At 34.2% G+C, this 22,451-nt stretch overlaps 1 protein-coding gene across 1 annotated transcript in view; it reads left to right on the top strand.

Moving 5' to 3' along the window:
• Window positions 1-20,468, top strand: part of LOC145689146 (mediator of RNA polymerase II transcription subunit 28-like) — a 60,193-nt gene extending 39,725 nt beyond the window's left edge. The window contains exons 2-4 of the mRNA XM_081763281.1: window positions 884-1,063; window positions 3,204-3,554; window positions 11,324-20,468. Coding sequence (XP_081619407.1) covers window positions 884-1,063; window positions 3,204-3,554; window positions 11,324-11,521 — 729 coding nt within the window. The 3' untranslated portion in view covers window positions 11,522-20,468. The remainder of the gene's footprint in view (window positions 1-883; window positions 1,064-3,203; window positions 3,555-11,323) is intronic.
• The last annotated feature ends 1,983 nt before the right edge of the window (window positions 20,469-22,451 follow it).

The following is a 22,451-nucleotide window of genomic DNA, read 5'->3' as shown; positions in this document are numbered from 1 at the left end:
ATTTGGCCTTACTCCATCCAGATCAAAGTTGAAATATAAAACCGTGCAAAGTGTGTAATTAATAATGAACCTCTAAACACAAGTAATCCAATTCTTTTATTAGCTGACAAACTTAAGTAAAATAATTTTTAATCTTAACATTCTAAAACATTACGTATTTCAGCTATGATCCAGCCTGATATTTTGGTTGGGAAAAAAAGGTAAAATTCAATTATTGCCGAAGTTTGGGTTGAAGGTTTAAAGTTACTTTTTGATGAGATTTTGGTTACTTTTTCATGTGCTTTTGGTTACTTTTCAACTATTTAGAAGAGACCAGACCACTATGAGCCGTGCACAGGGAACTACTATAGGTATGTGTGTAGTTCCCTGTGCACGGCTCAATGAAAGCTCCATATTCAACGCAGTATGTACTAACTTTTATAAGTTTTTACATTACCAGAACTTGAAGAAAAAGTAATTTTTATTGTTAATCACAAATAAATTTCAAACTAGAGTATATGTTTGTAGATGCTTTTACATCTGCTAATACTCTTTTCTTTCTATCAATTGATTAATGCGATAATGCAAATGAATTCTTTCTTGTTTTGTAGTTTGACATACCTTTTGAGTCTACATGAGATTGGGTTAATTTTAATGTTGGATCCGAACCACATGTATTCCTATTGTTTATCTAACTTGATGTTTTCGCATCAAAAGTATACAAATGCGTATCAACAGTTTTGTTTATTTTCCGTATTATATTTTTAAAAATTGCCATTGAGACTGTAGGTGGATACAAGATAATTGTAAATATAAAGCATAAGAAAAGGATTGCTTCTTAAGTAGTAGAGCAAACTATTTCAACAGATTTAATATTAACACATCATTCTTTTTTAATTTGCAGGCTTGTTTAAATGTCCTGACAAAGGAAGAAACCCTTCATAATATGGAGAAGGATGAAATTCGAGTAGAAGTGGATCACACAATTCTACGCTTTATTGATTTAGCAAGACAAATGGAAGCTTTCTTCCTTCAGAAGAGGTTTTTGCTCTCAGCATTAAAGCCAGAATTGATTGTTAAAGAGGTAATATGATACGGATTGGCGATAAAAGCAAGGTTTTTCATTTCGTATCGGAGTGTATTGTTTTGACATATGAGTGTGATGGTAGTATTTTTATTATTTATTTATTTATTTTTAATGGCAAATCCAATAAGACTAAAGAAACAACTTCGTTCTAGAAAATTGGTGACGAACGCTGAGGCCCAATTGGAGAGGATTAGAAAGCTCCATTTTAATAAGAAACTCGAATCTATCATTTGAGTACAGAAGGCTAACATACGTTTTTTTTCTACCCCATGTTAAACTGTGGGCTCACGTCTCATATCACCTCGCTACTAAAAGGGACGTTAATTCAAAGCCAACTAACCAATCTTGCTAATGAAAGAAGTGTTGGAATCACACTTTCGATTAAATTCAAAAATGAAAGAAGTTAATGAATATGATGTTACTTTATTTAGAACTTTTAATAATCTTGCGGCTGCTGTTTTTTTATATTTGTATACTGTTTTTACATTCCTTCTCAAAGGGGTAAAATAAACTTTTGTAATTTAATTTTTATTATTGTATAAACAATTCGTAGATTTAGTATACATTTTAATGTGAATACTAATACTAGAATACCAAGCTCCATATTTAACGTAAGTTCCCTCTGAAAGGATGTGTTAATAAAACAAGCCAGTAAATAAACGATAACAATTGCATAGTTACGAAATGAATATTCAAGTTCGATAAATTTACAGTGTGTGTTTTCATAATTCGATTTATTAATAACTTATTCTTCGCTATAGCCCATTTTTCTCCTTTATTGAGTGCATGAAAAATTATTCTCTATTTTCTTGTGGTGCTTCTTCAAGACCTGGCAAAAAAAAAAAAAAAAAAAAATGTATGAAGTACCAGCAGTACGTGAAACATCTACTTTTTGTAAGTATTTACTGAATGATACAAACGTCAGTGAATTTAGTCTGCAAATAGTATGGTTAAGTTCGAAATAATTTGCAGTGTCATATCTTTCTGAACTGCGGAAAATGTCTGCAATTATCAAATTTCTTATTGTGCAGTTTTGTTCATATCAAAAATAGCATTCGATTGTAAGAAATAAACGAATAGGCAATATTTAGAATATACAAGGGTCAATTCCATACTCAATAATAATAATAATAATAATAATAATAATAATAATAATAATAATAAAATGGAAAAGGTGTGTGAGTTTTGGAATGTGAACTTAGAGAGGTTTCCGAAATTATTGACCATGAGACATGCATTATGAACTTTTGTACTTTTGCTAGGGTAATTTTGCGCTTAAATATGTAACTACGTTAAAAGAATACTTATTTAAGATATCACTTAAAGTACGGAAGTTTCATCCAAATTATACTTACAAGTGAGTTGGGCACAGTTATATAAGTTCCACGTTTCAATTATACTGACGAAATTTTGAGTACGTTAAGGTGGGAAACAATACAAGTTTAAGAAGTAACTGTCAGTAATTCGGTGGGATATTCGTACGATTCTTCATATCAAGTGAACTGGTAAGGTAACATCTCACAGATATAGATTTCAATACCTACAATGTAGGAAACTACTCAGAATATGTAATTCTGCAAGCACGATTTCTAAAGAAGCGCTCAGTGAGGATGATGACAGTTAGTCATTGAAACATACGCATCGAAGTGTGTTTGAGCGCGTGAATGGTGCGAAGTGAAACACGCGTCGATGGGTGCTTTGGTGAATATTTTCTTGTTAATTGCTATGCATCCTATCATTGTTATTAAGCAGCTTTACTATTGCATTTCTGGTTTAATTTGCATTTATTGAAGAATTTAATATCATATACTCACGAATTTGAAGAATTCTTTACAAGACAAATTGCAGTTGGTTACAGTTAGTTACGTAAGCCAGAAAATTGAGAAAGTATGTATGAAATACCGTAAGAGTCAGGAAATGTGGGGGTCTGTTAATGCCTTAAGAAGCCACATTGTCAAGCTTTCTTTATATATATGTATATCTGTGTGTGTATGTGTGTGTCTCTCTGCGGCCAGACTGACTCTTATATAGCCTTAATAACTTAAGTACATAGAAAATGAAGTTCTGTAAGTACCAATATTACTTGTTATTCATATATCTTAAATTATTAAAATTACTCTATTATTATTATTTTAAGGACATAGCTGAACTTCGGCACGAACTACTTCGTAAAGAAGAGTTGATAAAACGTCATTATGAGAAAATCGCCGTGTGGCAGAATTTGTTATCTGATCTACAAGGCTGGGCGCCAACTACCGGTCTTCCAAATCAGGGGGGAATGACTCAGGGACAATCACCCCACGGGCAACAACCAGCACAAAGTCCAATGGGAGTGATGCAACAGGGACAGCAGGGACAACAACAACCACAACCTCAGCAGCAGCAACAGCAAGTACCACAGCAGCAGCAACCACAAGCTCCAGTCCCACAGCAACAGCAGCCACAGCAGCAAGCGCCCCAGCCTCCACAACAGGCTCCACAGCAACAGGTAGGAAAATCTATTTGGTATAAAACCAACTTACGTTTCTTACACTTCAAATCATACGAGAGCAAAATTAATGTGCTTGCCCTAGCCTTATTGTAGTATTGATTCATTCGGCCAGTTCTTATGATTATACAACATGTTTCAAAACAATACCGACAACATTTGGAAGGTGATTCCCACCAAGATAAGACAAAAAGTATAGACCAACGTGGGTGCACAAGTGCTTCCTTTCGGAGTTATAGGCTGCCGAAAACACGAAAAAAAAAAAAAAAAAAAAAAAAAAGAACTTTAAAGGTCCATAGGTCCACAACTATGGGACCTACCGTAGTCAGGTCAAGACTTCACTTAGGAACTAATATGTGCGTTATCCAAAAATACATGTTTCAGAATCCTAAGGTACTCACGAAGCTATTTTTATAGAGAGAGTTTGGCTACGGGCATATAAATTGAAGTACTCACCAACTACCTCTATGAAAATCGTGCATGAGTACCTTAGGATTCTGAAACATGAATATTTGGATAGGGCACATGTTAGTTCCTAAGCGAAGTCTTGATCGACTACGGTAGGCTCCATAGGTTTGGAGCTATGGACCTTTAAGGTTCATTTTTTCATAGCTTATAACTCCGAAAGGAAGCACTTGTGGACGCAGGTTGGTCTATACTTTTTGCCTTATCTTGGTGGGTTTTGCCTCCCAAACATTGTCGGTGTTGTTTTGGAACCCCTGTATACTATGTCTGTAATCACAAGTGCGATCTTCAAAGTGATTAACTTAATGAGCAATATAAAATAGATTTAATATGTGAATAGAAGTACGCAGGAAGAGAACAGAAAAGTTTAGGTTCTTCAGAAATCACAAACCAAATAATGCAACGTGCATTTGTAACATTATATAAGTCTCCAATTTTTAGACTGGCTTGGAAAATTCTGTGGTTAATAACAAGCTTAGTAATTGTGAACTGTTGGCGCATTCTCGTCATACTAAGTGACATAACATTGCTGGTCGTCAGTTTGACTGATGATTGATTTTACTGGAATGAAACATGGATTTTAATTTCTCGATGCTAAATACTTTCGCTTAACAGTGAATCTTACAGCACATTTATCGGTAAACGCATCTAGGAAATATATATTAGTGTCATTATGGCTATTATCTTATAGAACCTAAGTTTAGCAGCTTACGTCATGTATACTTGTTCAGTATTTTTCACCATATTTAACTGTAGCAAGATAGAAGACGAAAATGAAATTAAAAATCAATTTATATTTAAATTTTAGATATAATTAGCTGAACCTGCGCTTTCTACACAGTGCATCATTCACATATGAGCATGAATTCCTAACAGCATCTGTGCATGCCCCTTTACAGACACAAGTGAAAGACTTATTGATAAAAATCTCCAAGAGGTGCCATAAAGGGGAGATTATTTTGGATTATTTTTTCAATTTCTCGCACCGTTTGCAAGATAGAGCCTACTTCCGGTTGGAGTTTCTAATTCATATATGATGAGTGTTTTCTTTCTTCTTACATGCAGCATGTAGTAAGCAAATACATTACATACACAATTAATTATGTCAGTGATATATGATGTTCATTGGGCAAAACACTCCAAACAATAAAGATTCATCTTAGCCTGGAGAAATGGTTATTCTTCGTTTTTTATTATCGTTTGGCCATGAAACAAACTCTTGATATATATAAACTCATAGGATATGATGCTTTACTTTTTTAAAATTTCAACACTTCCAGTGTAGTTCTAAAAATGTCATAAAGAAATAAGGACCATGTATTTTAAATGTTTAATTAGAATTGGATAATCTATACAAAATTTGGAATCGACTAGCGAAAACGACGTTTCTGGCACTTGTGATTTTCGAGATCTCATTGTTGAAAGGATTGGAGACAAAACATATAAAGTTTTCTACTATTTTAATATATAGACTAGCTGAACCTGCGCTCTCTACACAGCGCATATGAGCTCTCCTTCTCATTCCTCACAACATCTGTACATGTCCCTTTACAGACACAAGTGAAAGACGTCTTGATTTAAAAAAAAAAAAATCGGCAAGAAGTATCACAAAGGGGAGATTTTTTCGATTATTTTTCCTCAATATCGTTCACCGTTTGCAAAATTTACGCCTACTTCCTGTTGGATTTTCTAATTCATGTATGACCAGTGTTTTCTTTCTTCTTGCATGCAGTATGTAATAAGCAAATACGTTACATACATAATTAATTATAATATCAGGGTGTTCATTGGGCAAAACACTCCAAAAATAAAGATTCATCTTATACTGGAGAAATGGTTATTCTTCCTTTTTCAGTATTATTTGGCCATGAAACAAACGCCTGAGACATATTCAACCCGTATATACACAACAATGTGGTATTGGAATGTATAATGCGTAGGATATGATGCTCTAGTTAGTTAGTTTGTTTGTTTGTTTGTTTTAATTTCAACACTTCCAGTGTGCCCGTAAAAATGTAATAAAGAAATAATGACCATGTTTTTTTAAATATTCAATTAAAACTGGTCAATCTATGTAAAATTTGCAATCGATCAGTGAAAACGTCATTTTTCTAGAGCCTGTAGTTTCCGAGATCTCATTGTCAAAAGAATTGGCCACAAACATATAAACATCCACAAACATATAGTTTAAAAGAACTACAAAGATGGCAGCACAGTTCATTTGCATTGATTTTGGAGAAGGCTTATTAAAATACAAAGGCTTTGAACAATAGCTTTAAAACATAAACTTTTAAAAAAAAGATGTATTTAAATAATAATTTATTTAAAGTATACATACTTTAAAATATTGTCTTTGTTAAACGTGAAATCACAAATAACCGTAAGTTAAAGGTTTGAAATCCAATGTTAGAGGTTGGAGTTCAGGCGTTTTTATCTTTTTTTTATCTATCTTTTTTTTTTTTTTTTTTTTTTAAGCATTTTAATAGATAGATAGATTGTAAGAAAACTATATTTAATACACATACTATTGCTAGATGTCATAGGTGACATTGACCTGATTCCAAATTGAAGAATAATTTCTCTATTATGGAGTTGAACTAAAAAGAGGGTGCCGTATAATACGCCCACATTACATGTACAAACTATCCTGAAATTTTCTTGATCATTTATGTACCAAAAGGAAAATAAAAACTACCTTGTAACTACCGGTAGTATACAAATGACAATTCTCTTATTATAGCCAAATTCTATATACATCAGGTAGTCTAAAAAGTAGTTAACCTTTTGCACACGAGATCTCATTAGTGTCCCAAATTGCAGAGTATATGTGTCGCAGCGGTCCTAACGTCGTTTGATAGCTGACAATTGAAGGTAGTGGAAATGAAAAAGTGTTGGAATTCGTGTAATTAGACGCAAGATGCTATGCCGTGCGGATGCGTTAACTTTCGGCAAAACTGCACTATACTCTACTATTTTATTTCGATAAAGGCGTAAATGCGATGCAAGCCTGTAAAGAAATTTCTGTTTATGGGCAAGATACTTTATCAAAAGCAACAGCCAAAATATGGTTCAGTCACTTTCGTTCTGGAAATTTCAATGTCCAAGATGCTCCTCGCAGTTGGCAACCAATCACATAAAAAATGGAATATACTCTGACAAAAGTTGAGCAAGATCGACAAATATGGGTCACCAAACATTGTTAAATCGTTTGGAGAAATCGATTACGAAAAGAAGCTCGACGTTTGGGTGCCGCATGAGTTGACTCAGAAACTTGATTGAATTGCCGTCTGCGAATCTCTACTGAAATGTAACGGCTCAAACACGTCATACATTTTTTGAATCTTCTTTTTTATTGTGATCTACCCTTTCTCTTGCTTCAGGTTACTTGGGGTCTGAACTACAAACATTTGAATGTAGATCGATTAATTTTTTTTTTTTTTTTTTTTTTTAACAACGTTATTTCCACATGACACAGCATCAAACCCACTTGAAAGACAAATATACAAATAATAAATAATAAACCAGAGAAAGCGAACGAGGAAAATAAAGAAAGGTTTGGTTGTTAAAGATGCAAAGAAAGAAATTGCTGACAGTTTGAATAAACTTCCATCATATATTCTACTTAGACATTTGCAACATATTGCCACTGGCACTTTTCACTGCAAACTTAGAAATATAACTTTTCTTATACAGACTTTCAATGAAAGCCAAGATCAAGGATGAATTACTTGAGAAGCATGTTTTGAACGTTAAACGAATCCACACTCAAGAGTGGCGAAATGCAACCAACAGATTTATATATCATTACGTTTGGCATCCCAGCCCTACCTGCCAATCTTACTGTAGTATATTATCGCTTAAAGTTCAGACGATAAACTGCTCGCTCTTTGTACTGTTTTAAATATCAGCATTTTGATCACTCATCTGCGTCATGCTATACCTCTGCCATCTGTAGTAATTGTTGCGAAGCAGCACATGGAGCAATGCAATGTTCAGTCCCGCCTAAATGTGCCAATTGTAAAGCAGCACATCCGGCTTGGTCTCGTGACTGTCCAACATTCAAGGACGAAAATGTGTTCCATGATCTTGGGTTTGCTGGAAAGATTTCTTCCACTTCAAGCGGAGCATACTTTTGCCTTTAACTTTTCATCTGCTGTGAAATCTACTTGTTCGCACAGAACACATTCCTCCTGAAAAATGGCAGAATCGTTGACGCCATCACTCAGACATGTGGTCTTCCTGTTGCACCAGCAGTAAATACTGCACAACAGCCACAATATCCATTGCTACCCAAACCACCACTTCTTCTGGAGAAATTCTCAGGGATCTTGCTCAATGATCTTTGAGGGAAGAATTCTTAAAAGTACAGCACCGTCTATGTCGAAACGAACTAGAAAGACTACTATTACAGAATCAAAGTGTGCAGATAAGCAATCTGTTAAATTTCAGCTTGTTGCTCCCACCACCTCCACTGTGAAACAGAAATCTGCACTTCAGCAGTCTTTGTGTCCTCCGGATAAAAAGAATAAAAATACTTATCACTCAGTCCTGCACACGTAGGTACGTGGAAGACGATCTTGATAATTTCCTCTTTTAAAAAGGTAAGAATTAAAAAGGAAAACAGTAAACCTTCAGTCATTCTTAATTGTAACCCATAATGGCTCTTCTACAGTGGAATATGAATGGTTATTCCACTCACTTCGAAAAATGCGAACACCTTCTATCATTTAGCTTGTCATTTTCTGTCTCCAAGAAACTCGCCTTATTTCTAGTCGCACTTTTGTTATTTTCAGCTACATTGTTTATCGCCATGACAAGGACGGTGAAGGTCGTGCAGCTGGCAGAGTAGTAGTTAGAATACAGGACAATTATCATTCCACTTCCATCTAGGTAAACAGCGAGCTATTCGAGTTTTCTGTGGACAACCGATCACTTTCAGCAACATGTAACGACCTGAAACTTTTACGTTGGCTGATCTAGATTACATATATCGTCAATTCTCACACGCAGTCATTCTCTTATCATGTGGGGTTCCCTTTGTACCGAACCTCGAGGTCGAGAATTCGCAAGTTTTCTCGATACTTCACACCTTATCTTATTAAACAATGGGAGTCAACACATTTTACCCCTGCAACAGGAACGTATTCACATCTGGATCTTTCTATATGCAGCCCATGTCTTGCAGTTAATCTTCAGTGGTGTGTCTGCCATGTTTTATGTGCGATATTCTTACTGGCTACCTGTTTTATAATTTACTTATTTTCCCCATTACAATCGCCGTTATTCAATACATTTTTCGTTACCAGTTCAATTGACAGTCCCGACAAGTATTTCACTTTCATCTTTCGACCTTTCTTTATCCTGCCGCATAGCCCCGACAAGAGAAGATTAATATCCCACTGTTACGAATTTTATCCTAGTGCTTTTATGTTCGCATGGTTTCCATATTTTATTTTCTTTCATGGCAGACTTACTATTCAACTTTAGATTAGACAAGTGCTTAAGACCTTTGCAGTATAACGTACTTATCGCAATCTCTTACTCTTAACTCGATTTAGGTGTATTATGATAGCCAGCTATACTCTTGCTGTCATGTATAAAGTAAAAAAAGGAACAAATCATACTTTGAAAAAAAAAAAAAAAAATCCAGGCCGCCATTGGCCATTACTGGCGTATAGTTTCTTAAACCTTTCACTGTTTAGTATATCACGAAAACTGAGTAACCTTCAAGAGCTGTTTATGCAGTTCTTGCGAAAGTTCATTCACCCTCACCCTCTCTCTCTGTATATATATATATATATATATATATATATATATATATAATATTTATTTATTTATTAGGTGATTCCTGACACCAAGATAAGACAAAAAGTATAGACCTACCTGGTGTACAAATGCTGCTTTCGGAGTTATAGGCTGCCGAAAACATGAAAAAATGAACTTTAAAGATCCATAGCTCCAATCCTATGGGACCTACCGTAGTCGGGTCAAGACTTCACTTAGGAACTAGTATGTGCCCTATCCAAATATCCAAGTTTCAGAATCCTAAGGTACTTCCAGAACAATTTTTATAGAGGTAGTTGGAGAATACTTCAAATTACATGCCCATAGCCCAACTCTCTCTATAAAAAATGCTTCCTGAGTATACCTTTTCCTGAGAATTGACCTTAGGATTCTGAAACATGTATTTTTGGATAACGCACAAATCCGACTACGGTAGATCCCATAGTTGTGGACCTATGTACCTTTAAAGGGTTTTTTATGTCTTCGGCAGCCTATAACTCCGAAAGGAAGCATTTGTGCACTCAGGTTGGTCTATACTTTTCGTCTTATCTTGGTGTCAGGAATCACCTCGCAAACGTTGTCGGTGTTGTTTTGAAACACCCTGTATATGTATTCATTAATTTCTAAAGGAATGGTTCCATTTGAGAACGGCTTTTGGTAGGTAACAACGATGATTCTACACCAGAAAGAAAGAAAGACCATTGCTTTCAAATGGGATTATTTCTGAAATTAGAGACGAGAAAACATGTACTGGAAAATATGCATTTCGGTATGTGCACAGTGCTGAATAAAATAATTTTTACTAATCTCATTATGAATATACCTTCAGTGTAGGTTCTATATATTTCTTTCTGCGTTTAGCATTTCCATGTAACTTTCGTTTCTTTTTATTTATTCACTTACAAGTAGTATTTGCGTAACTCTTAGGAGTATGAGTGTCACCATTAGAACTGAAAGACCAATAAGTACAATCTGTTTGAACTCTATTTTTTTACATAAGTGAAGGCTGTTTTCTAGCAGATTAAAAGCTCCCAGTTAATAGTGGCAACGACATAGTTTTTTTAGTGCCATAAAATTATTTTTTCTGCATTTTCTCGGGAACTGTGTGTGGTAATTTAACTTGAAACATCTCATTTTGTTCAGCATGATGTCTTCTATCGACTGATATATATGTATCATGTTTGAACATGATTTTAGTTAATCAGAAATTAAAGTGTAAGAGTTATTGATATATCGTTGACCACACTATGTGTTGTCATCTTATTAGTGTCATAATGTGGAACTTGATAATGGTATTCTTCAGTATCAATTTCACCGTAAGAGGTAACGTGGACACCGTGACAGCATCATTTTTTTAGGTTTTGAAACAAATTCGTCTTTCATTATTTTTCTCGAAAATTGCGCATGAAATCTTTTATACTCACTCATCATTTCGTTCAGCTTGATGAGATCTATGTCTCATCCTTGATTTTTTTGTCGTTAAACGCTAGGAATATTGCAGAATTTATTTTTTATTTCAGGGCCCTACGATGTCACCTGTTCCTCCGATGAGTGTTGCTGCACCCAATATGCCTCCACACGGAATGTTCATGCAAGGAGGCCCAGGTCCAAGGGGTCCTTTTCCTGGAATGAACCAGCCACAAGGTGGTCTACAGGGTCCGTTGGCGTACTTGGAGAAGACCACTTCCAACATAGGAATGCCAGATAGTCGCAGGTGACGGGGTCGGGGAAGGGGGAGGGGCAGAGGTCGAGGTAGAGGGCGTGGCAGAGGCAGAGGTGGCCTGGAATTTGGCCCTGTGCCCTGAATCTACGTAGATGCCCTCCTTCGAAAGTATATTGAAACAAAGAGGTATGAAAAGAAGTGACAGTTATGTGTAGTTAGGTTTGGTAACGTAATCCTATGAAACCTAACTTAAAAATAGAAACTTTTTTCTATAGAGCTTGAGTGATCTGTATAGTTAGCTTATAAAAAAAAAAAAGCTCCAGTTAAATCATTCGTTTTGAAAATGAAAATGGGCTGACACACGTCTTGTCTACATAAAACAGCAGCATTACATAGAGATATAAGTCAATAAAGCAAATACACTATATGACCATGGTATTATGTTGCTGTCATGTTTTAAGAATCGGTTTCAGTTAATAATTTCTTGGGTTTCTGTTTTTGTTGAGTTGTTGCAAGCCTGTAAATTAGCAAATATAAAAAAACTTGAGAACCATATGAGCTTACATTTGGGGTATATCTATACAATACTTTAAGTGCATCCTTATTATCCGTTTCCTCTAATCTTTTGCACAAAGCTTCAGTGCATTTCTTCTCGTTGTCAGAGGTATTTTGACGTGTAATACTGTTACCTAATTTTGGATGCCAAATGGATATGCTGATGTTATAGTTTAAGGTGTAGTGAATGGATCAAATACTGTTCGTCACTATTGAAAACAATAATCAATAATTGGTTGTTACTAAAATTGTAATCTTGATTTGTTTTGTTTGATTAAACATATTTTGCATTTGTTGTAAGGAAATTTTACTTGCATTAAATAAGCAATTTATGAAAATCAAAAAACGAAATATTAATGAGAACATTAAAAGTTCTGTGGCAAATTGTTATTGAAAACGCATGGAAAAAACAATAGTAATCTTTTCTTGTTGATTATTGTGCTTCAAAATGTGCAATTTAGGAAATATCCAACTTTTTTAAAAAAGAAAATGTTGTTTGGTAACTTTCTCTAAGTTTCTCTTGCGTCAGCTCCAAAAGATCATTAACCCCTTGTGCTCCAGGCTTTAATTGACTACTCTGGTCCAAATACCAGACTTGCGACCAAGCACAATTATTTACATGTCTAAGGACATGACCTTCTATCAAACAGTGTAATTTCGGTAAGAATGCAGGGCATAGTCCTTCTCACAAGAATGTTCACACCTTTAAAAACTGAAGAATATTTTCTTAACTTCAAAGCTATGCTACACATGCAACCAGCTGTAGGTAAAGTGTTGCCATCTTTTGACAAACTGTCACATAAAAATGTCCTGGGAGATCCGGGTTTGATTCCCGACGTGAGCTCATGTGGTTCGGATTCCAGGTTAATCAGTAGGTCCACGTCTCATATAGCCTCGCTGCTGATCGGGACGGTAAACTCAAACTCAGTTGTTTCAAAATAATGTCCAGTAATACCGAGTGCTGAGAAGAACACTCGCCTCGAAGTGTCAAGCAAGAACAAAAGTGGATTCTTGGAAGGAACTCGTGATGTGCTTACCTGGCGCAAGCATCGTGATGTACCACGTTACGTCACTGGTGTGGAAGGGGTTGACTTTTCCCCAGGCTGATCCCCACCTATTTTGAATTTTAGTAGCTTAAAGTCAATGAAGAACATCAAAAATTTAGAAAATGGAACAAGGGAATATCTGCAAAATGCTGTTATAAACTAATAATTGTTTTCATATTTGGATACCTAAGGGTTATGTCGTTATGAACTGCACACTCAAATTTCTGTTCAATAATAATAATAATAATAATAATAATAATAATAATAATAATAATAATAATAATAATAATAATAATAATAATAATAATAATAATAATAATAATAATAAAAAGGTTTGAAAACAGTTATTAATGTAATTAACAGCATTTTGTAGATATTATCTGGCGCACTTTCTACATATTTCATATTTTTCATTATGTTTAACGTATTTACTAAAATTAAAATTTTAAAAATAGAACTCTTATTTTCTTGGTCTTTTACCTATCCTTATGTTGTTCGTTTCACTTCTAAAGCTTTCAATAATTACTGATGATTACAGAGGGTGGCGCGGGAGAAAATTCCCATCCGGAGTTAAGACCTTCCTCCCCGGATAGTTTTCAGTTTGGGTTACCAGTATTTTCGCTGTACTACTTTCAGCCCCCGTGTATTGAAAATATTTTCAGCCGGGGAGCGAGAATCATCTGAAATTATCACTGCCCACAAGTGCTTTCTTCAGTTGGGTGTGAAAGTGAAAGCAAGGGAAAATTATTTTCTTTCGAGAAGACTTTTAGGACATACATTTGAATACATCAAATAATCTTCATATAAAAAAATAAAATCTTTCCTTAGCGAGAAAATAAATAAAAAGACGCAAGAGAAAATTTTTCTCTTCAAAATTTACCCATTCAGATTAGGATAGATTCAAATACCCATCCTAAAGAGTCTGTTCAAAGGGAAAGCCATTCTCTCCATCCTTGAGTGAAGACAAACACGAGTACGTGTTTAAAACTTTCGTATGAACCGAAACAACAGCAGAAGTAACAAAAATAAACTTGTTTCCTTCGCACTAATTACATTCATTAAAACTTTTGCATTTAAGTGACAATACGTATTCTAATGGTAAGAGATATATAATTTTTCTTTCTTTGTATGCATGTAAAAATCTTTTTTTCTTTCTTTCTTTCAAGCTTTAAAAAATAAATTTTGGACGTGTAATCTTTTACTACGCGAAATATAGACAGTATATCAGAATAAAGAAAGTGTTTGAATATTTGCCTAACTGCTTTACGAATGAACATTACAAAGTAACAGCAGTAATAATGAGAAGAAAGTAATAAAGCATTTGTTTTACAAACAGCATATGAAGTTGAGCGCTACTGTTAGTTGATATCAAAAAATTTCTGCAGTATCATCACTATTTGTTAGAATGTAAAACTTTACAGTGTGAATTAAAAGGTACGAAAGGTATAATTTGCATAAAAATGAGTTAAATAAAAAGTATTTGTATTGTGATATCAATGATTGTCCGGAACAATGCATATTTTACTTGCTTCTACTTATGATAAGTGAACACTTTTATCTCCTTTCTGCTTATACCAATTTCTAGTAAATTTTGCTTTTCTTCGCGTCCGAATTGGGTTGATTGATTGAAATAATATTTATATGGCCATATTTTGTGCTGTTTCAATATACCTTTGTTTTTTTTTTTTTTTTTTTTTTTCCCTTGTTATAATATGTATGTGTATAGTTACCTTTTTCGAGTGCGAGAAACTAGACTTAAATGGCCTATTAACTAAAGCGTCAGTTCTGTTCGTACGTTACTTGGTACGCTTGTCATAATTACTTTCTGTTTGTTTCTTTAAAGCGTTTTCCTTCAAAAACCTAACAGTCACTACATTCATGTTCATGTATGCATGTTAAGCGTATTCAGTTTCTTTTGACAGCACAATATATTTGCTTTGTACACCATAAGATTACGAAATTATTATTCTTCTGTTAGTAATGCTTTATTAAATCTTCGTCGCAGAGAAAAATGTTTTGTTGAGATAACTGAAACCGAAAGATGTATGTATTATTTCTATTGATATGCTGTGTGTCAGACCATATTTACATCTCTTTAAAAACTTAGGTGTCACTCGAGAAAATCAAGTTGGGACTAGAAACTTCGCTGCCTCGTATCCCCCTTTCCTACTAGAGACTAGCTATTCATAGCTTTGTCTGTTTAATTGAGATAGCTTCGTAAACAGTATAATGAATATTGAAAGATATGTGTATTTTTAAATTGATTTATATATCAAGAAAAGTATTGTTGATCAGATTTTAACAATACTTGTAAGTAAAGTTACCCAGTCGAATAGTGTTAAAATCTGTGGGAATTTTGTCCTTACTCCTGGGTAAAGCATTGATTATAACTTTAAAAACTTTGTAGAACTTTTCTAAGGAGACATAATTTACTACTTCATAAAATGCGAAAGGAGTATGTATTATATCCGGTTAATGGAAAAGACAATTGTATGTGTATGTATATATATATATATTGTTCAGTTACTTTACAATGTATGTAAGAAGTGGAAATAATGGAATTTAGAATACGGAATAACACACGGTAAAATATTTTAAAAGCTAATTTCATATTTGGAAGTGTGCGTACGTATGCTTAATAATCGTTAATACCATAAGGTTTACAATTATAGAAATGATTTAATTTCTATGAGTGCATACACAAAACCTTGTGAAGGGTTCAGGATTGATCAAGTGTATACTTTGTTGTATGTAAAAAGTTTAAAGAGCAGACAGTTTTCCCCTCTTTATTCTTAAGAAAAAATAATTTAGATAAGAAAACACTAAACATGGGAAAATTTAAAACTGCTAATTTTGTTACCATGTGCATCGTTCGATATATCTTTCGTTTATGTTCTATATATCTAAATGATTCGAGAGATATGTATAGAGAATATAATGGCGGATAATACGTTATCCTGTAGTAGTAGCAGTTATGAATCTTGAAAAAGATTTCTCTTTTGTATTGTAGAGATAACCTGAAAAAAGAAGTTTGTAAAAGTGAAATGTTCCTTTACATTATTGAAGGACTCTACATGCGTAATGTTAAAAATAAAATTTAATATGGTGTTCCTTTGCTGTACGCCAGATATTAACCTCGAAGTAAATTTTCTTGTTTAGCATATACCAAATATATTTCCCACGTAGTAGGAGTATTTCTATTAATTTAATGATTTAACCTATAAAGTTAGTGTGTAAATATATTATGTAGTGCCAACTATGTATTCTGTACAAAGACAAAAATAACTATTATGAACTAAAGACACAATACATTCATTTGTGACTTACTTTTAAGTTCCTTATATATATATATATATATATATATGAATAGGGTACCAAATTTTCGAACGTTGCGTGTTTCTTATGCTGAATGAGTTTTAGTTAGGTGAGAAGGAGGAGAGATATGTGGGATGTAAGTTACTGTTCGGTTGAAATACGTTAGTTTCTATTTAGGAACCGCTTAAAGAGTTACACGTTTCTGCCTTTTGAAGTATCCAAAGAATTATATCTACTACTACTTGAATCCATACAAACGTTAGGCCTAATCACAAGACCAATGTTCTCAGCACTCTTATTTTATTAATGATATTTTATAAGTACAATATTTCGCTGAAGTCGGAAAGCTTTCTGGTTTCTACAGAAAATGTCTTTAGAGCCTCCTCTCGTTGTATCCATATGCATTAAACAAACCTACACAATGCTTCTCACTGTATACCCTTACGGAACACAATCATTAATTATCAATAAATCACAACATTTTTCATCTATAACTTTATCTTAACACTCTTCCCCTTTTTCTTTAACAAAATTATTCTCTTATTGTTTACTAATGGGCACTATTGGAGACATATTATATAAATAAATAATACTCATTTCTATATACTGTGAAAAATATTCCGTAATGTTATAACATTGATTTTTTCTGGAACCTTCTTCAGCACTGTTTCTCTTTGCTGCGCTTGCTTCCTTGTATAATCATCACCTGGAAATTTTTTTAAAGAAGCAGGATCATTTCGATGAATAATTAAGGTTGGTCATTTGTTACTACCCGCACTTATTCACTTTCGGAATTTTGTTCATGCGGTGGTGATTTCAATTCAAAATGTCACTGTTCTTGTTAGAAGTGCTCCCATAAGAAAGGTGAAAACATGGTAATCATTTGTAGTGCCTTTATGAAATTTACTTCTTGGAAGAAAACCCATTGTAATTGTTTCTCCAAAACGTTTTATTTACAGATAACTGTAATTCCTGACACCACCTTGTACTTTCTATCTTTCGGCTCTCCCCTAGAGCCTTGATCACGGAAGTTAAAAGAAGAAGAAGAGAAGAAAGAATAATGAAAACAACAGAAAAGTAAAAGGAACGAACTCACCAGGGTCGAGCAGTGTGGAAAAAATACCTTGTTCACACTTCAGGTCACTTATCTAATGGTGGAGCAACATGTTGCAAGATGGTGGTACTTGCTGAAGCTAGTTGGCGTAAAGGAGTATACAAATCCGATGTTATTAAGTTGATGTAATCAGGTTGAAAGGGATTTATGTTCCAATAGTCCTGAAACCGAAACCATTGATATTAAGTAGGTTGATCTACCTGTATATCACAGATTGATAACTGTATTAAATAAGGTATTTACACAGTATGTATTCAGTACCGCATATCCCCCCCCCCCAAAAAAAAAATGAAAAAAAAAACACTCAATTTAAGAACTACTACACTGATCGCAGCGGAAAATCAGGTACTTAATAAAATGCAGTAGCCAGAAGAAATATATAAGTATGACAAAAAGAGACCTCAAACTATGGGTTAAAGAACATCTTAGAGAAGCCAAAGCAGAACACCTGGTCTCAGGACTGTAGAAACATCTGAAAAAAATATAATAATATTAATGATTCAAGAATTTTATTTGGAGCCAAAAATGAAATTGAGATTGTAATTTTCGAAAACTTACGTATTTGTTTTAAGAAATCCAAAGTTAAATTTAGATAAATGGTTGTTGAATAATGAATAGGAAGATAAATTGAGAAATACAAACAACATTGACATAGAAATAAAAACACCAATATGAGTTGGCAGTCTTCCACTACAAAACAAAGAATACACAAATTGAACCTACCATGTTGCTACATGCTGTTCGACCATTAGATTAGTGACTAGAAGTATGGACAAGTGTTTTTTCCATACTGCTCGAACCCGGTGAGTCCATTCATTTTACTTACCTGATGTATCTCCTATTTTTATATTTTTAGAAATTTTCCGAAGCATGTAAAAGCACTTACTTTTATTGTGGATTTAACTTTTTAGTAGATATAACTTAAAATATTGTAAATGTACACACTTAACTGTGTATTTTCAATCCAGCATTGATTTACGCCATCTACTTTGCTTTGTTCCAGCTGCCTGTACTACAAAAAGAAATAAATGACTACTCATCGTTGTATAAAACATGACAACAATCTCTTTCCAGAACTGTTATTTTAAGTCTTCTCTCTCTTCCTTCACTCTGTTCAGTTTCTTTTCTGACCATCGTATTACCTGATCTCATTTCCCCCATTCTTCTTTCCAAAAAAATTCTTCAGTCTTCTCAGACTCCTTCAACTTCTTTGAAACTACTGCAACAACCGACTTCTAGTGACAGTTGCGAATAGAAAATCGAAAACAAAACTTAACAAAAACAACAGAAGTAATATAATACAAAATAATTCTTTGGTTAGTGTAACGTTTCGAATATAATGTTGCCAGGTTAATAGAAATTACTATGAAGAATATTGATCCAGTAGAAGAGTGTAATAAACTTTTGAAAACTTGTTATTACACTACTTACTTAGAAGGAACTTACAGTGAATCAAAGGTGAAAGAGCTCCTCATTTGAATACATGGAGTGCAGAAAAAAGAAAGAAAGAAACAACTAAGAAACAAAGGTCGGAAGACTACTTTCACACCCATACGAGAATTCAACAAAATCAGCTTTTTGAAGCATCCTTACGTGAAAGTTGTGACTTAACTAAGCAGTTCGATAAATTATACAGCAAATAATATGAGTGAAGAAATTGCTAGAAATGCTTTCTGATCTAAAAAGGATTTTGTAATACTATACAGTTCACGAGCATGGATATTTAAATGGAACTTGTACTTTTTCAGTTCAAATTCTTGAAACTCTTGAGCTAAATCCCATTACTTTCAAACCGGGTGCTACACAAAATAGTTTCATTTCTCTTTTGGGTGCTTACAATATAGCCATTTTGAGACACGTTTATTAGATTTTTTTTTTTTTTTTTTTGCTTCGTTCTACGGAACATCATCTAAAGTATGCAGATTTTTTTTTTTTTTTTCGTACCCTGTGTATATAGTTGGGATAAAGGAATACCGAAGCGGCCGTGAGGAACGGATTACTTACCAGAAAATAATGAAACCATTATTATGCAACACTAAAATAGTACTCTAAGCCTGAAATTCCAACGGCACTCGGTTGAATACTTCACAGTTACTTTTTCGGTATGTTTTCTTTATTTTTCGTCCCTATCTGATGAGTTTTAGCCAAAAGGTCTTATAGTGTACATTTTTAGTATTTATTGTTGTTTTCATTTATTTCTGGTACTTAGTTTATGAACATCATCAGTCTATAGTCATTTTTTTCTTTTTAATGCATTTCAATAAAAGATAGTTTCTTCAAACGAAAACAAATATTAGTGGAAGATGACACTATACTGTAAAAGATATTAATACCCTTTCTACATTCTGAAATTTCATTAGAGCATACATCAAGTAAATTTGTCTGCAATTTAGTTGAACAAGAGGGAAAACGTCAATGTAGATTTGATTGAAGGAGCTGGGGAATTCGTGAGATACCAGTCGTATAGATTAGTGCCATTATCAGTCGTAAGTATATGAATTCTCGCAGTCATTTCACCCTTTTTCTTCCTGAATAATGCAGAAGTAAGTAAATAATGTTTTACGCTGCAAATATGAAATTTTTCAACGTCTGATCGGAAAGAGTAGAATATAACAACTATAGCTTTCGTTTCATATTTATCTTAATTTGTAAATGCAAAAGAACTTGGTACGAGAACTACGTACCTCATAAAATTGCTATATAAATTGCTGGTTTATATTTGGCGTTCTGATTTATTCACAAATTGACGTCATGTAATTAAAATATATAGTAGAGTTTCTAGATTCTATTTGTGCAGAATCTTCATCTAATAGGCAAAACGTGTTTGGCTGTTTTGCCTATTTGATCCCGATAACAGTTTTCGGCGTTGTTGTTGCAGCTAATATATATACAGTTTGCCCAGAAGTTTTGATGAAGTTTGAAACATCGTAATAATTATAATAATAATAAATACAGATGAAAAACTTTCTAAATGTGTTTTTTTACTATCTTTTTTAAAAAATGCTAACAGTTTCACCTTGATAATTTAAAAATTACACAAACGTCATTTTGAAAATGGTGTATAAAACCAGAGAAAGCTGTCAAATTAGCCAATACGCATGCGTAAGAATTGCATTCTTCTGTGTGAAGTAAAATAGCAGGCGCAAGTTCAGAAAGTAAGTGAACTGTAAAATGAAAGACGAACATGGAAAGAAACTAATTTTATTATTTTGCAGTTAATGATTCATAATCTACTTTTTGACATATGCACCATCCATGAGGCATTTGTCGTGACGCAGCACCAGTTTTTGTATGCCTGTGTCAACGAATTCTGCTGCCAAGTATTGGAACTAGGATGTCGCAACCATTTGCAACTCGGCTGCTCTGTCGAAACGCTGTACGGCCAGAAATTGCATCAGGTAGAGGAACAGGTGAAAGTAACTGAACGCCAGGTCGAGACTGAAGGGCGAGGTTACGTAGAACACCCCAATTTTGTCCCCGGTCACTATACGGTCAAGGAACTCTTTTTGGTAGTAACGTAGCAGGAACGTCAAAGCCGGCGCTAAGCGCTTCTTGTTCGCTGTTAGTTGATTTGAAACTCATGGTGCACACAGCTTGCGAAACTGCACTCGCTGAATGACTATCCCATTCAACAGAAAACGGGAGACGTGAGAGTTCGGACGTTGTGAACTATTGATTTTGTAGAATTGCATGCTGCACAATTTCCACTAATTTAGATGTAATCATGGTTGGTCGGCCACTAAGATATTCGTCAAGCACATTGGTGCTGCCTGCTGTGAATTTCGTTACTATTTTCTGACTATATCTTAACTCATAACATCCGGTCCATGTACTTCACACAACTGCCAGTGGATTTCTGATTGCGACAGCTTCTTAGCATGGAGAAACCTGATTACCACGCGTACCTTGTACTCAGCGGAAGACTGTATGCGCACAACCATGTTTACCATATACACTTCTCTGACTACTGACTCCACACAACTGTGAACGTGCCAGATTATGGCTACGTGTTTCTCCTCTACCTCTGCGCAGGTGTGCCCCGCTCTGAACACTCGTATCGTCTTGGGACATTTTGGGAACTTACTTTCTGGATGTGCCTCATACACTATTTAAAAACCTAGTTCTACACTATTTTCAAACCTCAAAAATTAATACTGTACATAAAACTAATGCTCCCATTCACTTTAAATATGTTGATATTACATATACAGGGTTTAAAATGAAGTTTTATACAAATGAACCTCAAAGCAGGAATCAAAAATGAATTGCATACACTGGAAGCACTTTCGCTTTAAGGCTTCATGAAATAGGGAACGAAGAAAGAAAGGAAAAGATACGAAGTTTCTATCCAGGCGGGCGCCATGTTCCATTTATATGAGCTGTTAGGCAAAACGTATGTCACAAATATAGTGCCGGAGATATTGACATTACTGAATTAAATTATCCAAAATCAATCTAGAACAGTATTCATCTGAAAAACCAGTAGAATTTGGTGTAAGTCTTAATAAGAAATTGTCGATTTCTTCCGAAATTTGCTTTGCTTTTGCTGGAGATTCGTGTAAATTATGTTACTTAAACCACAGAGATCGAGTAAATGGCGGGCTGCGAAGCTGTTATGCTTCATAGACAGCTGCCTATTCCAGAGAGTTAGTTTCACAGAGTTTATGCTGAACTTCTTAGAAGAAAGTATATCAGTAACGATAGCAGATCTCGTTCATTTCGGAGAATGCTGGGAACCGACGAAATAGAGTACGGAAGTCGAGCAAGAAAGCAGCTCGATTCAGCTTATATATATATATATATAATATTTAATAGTGGTAGTAAAAATATTTCTTTATGAACATATCTGTGGTGAACGATTTTCCTGCAAAAGATGAGACCAGGATGCTCACTGGGAACCCTTCGGTAAGAGAACAGGAAATACAAGATAATAAACATACGTTCATATTTTATAT

Source organism: Thermobia domestica, chromosome 1 (genome assembly GCF_964235325.1).
Source record: "Thermobia domestica chromosome 1, izTheDome1.hap1.1, whole genome shotgun sequence".
NCBI lineage: Eukaryota > Metazoa > Arthropoda > Insecta > Zygentoma > Lepismatidae > Thermobia > Thermobia domestica.
Note: the sequence above shows the minus strand (reverse complement) of the source record. Positions and strands in the feature narration are given on the sequence as shown.